A 1,787-nucleotide genomic window follows, 5' to 3' on the forward strand; every position below is an offset into this window, starting at 1 on the left:
GCCTGGCAGGCTACCCGCGAAATATTCGATATGCCAAACACAGTAACAATGAGTTTCACAATGAAGATGTTACTGGCCCCGCTCGAGCAAATTGATGAATAATGGGAGGACAGTGCTACAGTGCTACCCAGGGTCATTAAGACCTTCTATAAGAGATCACTAACATGTTAAAGATTGAGCCTTGTGTGCTTATATATGTACATATATATGCATACAGATATCTGTAAAATTATTAAAATTGGTTGCCTCCTATTATGAACCTCATCAACTGTGGTGCAGTACTCTTAGAGTATGAGTGGTGAAGTATAGGGGTGGATATATCGGGAGGATACCTCTTCCAGGTCCTGTTGAACTCAGAGTTCTCAGTCACAAGTCCCGCATACCTGGGTATTTTGGGGATTCACTCATGAGTTAGGTTCGGCTTGAGCATGTGGAGAGCATCTATGAGGATGGCAGCGGTTGAGTTCTGGAGGTTTTCAGTTCCAGGCAATAATCTTTGCATAATATTGAAAAATATCACTTTCTGTTGTTCAAGACTTATATATTTTTTCTGTTGCTCACTGTACTGGTATTTTATATTTCTCATCACTTTGCTGACCAGTTTTTCATACACAGGATTTTCTTGACTGCATTCTTTACATCTTTGTTTCTTAAGGAGTAGATGAGTGGGTTAAGACTTGGTATAAGTATAATGTACACCAGAGCAATGAACTTCCCCTCGTTTTTGAATGCGTTTCTCTGTGGCTTCAAGTACATAGACATGGCTGTTCCATAGAAGAGGGCCACCACGGTGAGGTGGGAGCCACAGGTGCTGAGGAGCTTCCGCCATCTTGTTGTTGACTTGATCCTCATGACAGTGCGAGTGATGACGCCATAGGAGAAGAGAATTGCTGATAAAGGCACCAGAAGAAATACCACTGAGACAGCAAGGACAACTACCTCAAGTATTTTCGAATAGATACAAGCAGTCTTGATGAGATCGAGAATCTCACAGAAGAAATTATCCACTTCTTGGTGCCCACATCTTGGCAATGAGAATGTCAGGAGTGAAATAGCTAAGGATCCACCAACAGCACCTAACCAGGCAGTTATGACCATCCTGTGGCAGAGCTGAGGGTGCATGATCACCGTGTAGTGCAGAGGCTGGCATACAGCAGCATAGCGGTCATAGGCCATCACGGCCAAGAGCAGACACTCTGTGCAGCCCAGGTCCAGGGCAATATAAGCTTGGATCATACACCTAAGTTGAGTAATGGATTTATCTGAACCCCACATATTTACCAGCATCTGGGGGATAACACTGTTGGTATAGCAGAGATCCAAGAAGGACAGATTGGAGAGGAAGAAGTACATGGGCGTGTGGAGCTTGGGGTCCAGGTGAGACACCAGGATGATCATTGTGTTTCCCACCAGAATCACGACATAGAAGATGAGGACAAGCCCCGAGATGATACATTCCACTTGGGGCCAGTCAGAGAATCCCAGAAGGATGAGGTCCGTGGTGTAACTTCCATTGTTCATTTCTACTGATCCTTATGAGAGATGAGGAGAAATTAAAATTGCCATCAGTCCTAGCTTGTAGCACAGATCTCCAAAATTGCTCATGTGCCCCTCCAATTCCTTAAATCAGTGTTATTTCATGTGAAACTTCTTTCACTGTTTCTCTGGTGTTCAAAACCCGAAGGCCCTTCACACCCGAAGGCCCTTCAAGTCAGGAAGGTGGTAAAAGTAAAATGTTGAATCTATTCATTCTTAATTGTTAGTTATTGAAAGGGTCTAATATGTTA

The 1,787-nt window shown here is 43.6% G+C and overlaps 1 protein-coding gene across 1 annotated transcript; it reads right to left on the reverse strand.

The window, feature by feature from the left end:
- Nucleotides 1-585: 585 nt before the first annotated feature.
- On the reverse strand, nucleotides 586-1,521 carry LOC130040177 (olfactory receptor 2W1-like). Its single transcript, XM_056132183.1, has one exon. The coding sequence runs from the start codon at nucleotides 1,519-1,521 to the stop codon at nucleotides 586-588; it is 936 nt and encodes a 311-aa protein (XP_055988158.1).
- Nucleotides 1,522-1,787: the final 266 nt, after the last annotated feature.

The sequence above is a fragment of the Sorex fumeus genome, unplaced genomic scaffold (genome assembly GCF_029834395.1).
Source record: "Sorex fumeus unplaced genomic scaffold, SorFum_2.1 ptg000094l, whole genome shotgun sequence".
Taxonomy (NCBI): Eukaryota; Metazoa; Chordata; class Mammalia; order Eulipotyphla; family Soricidae; genus Sorex; species Sorex fumeus.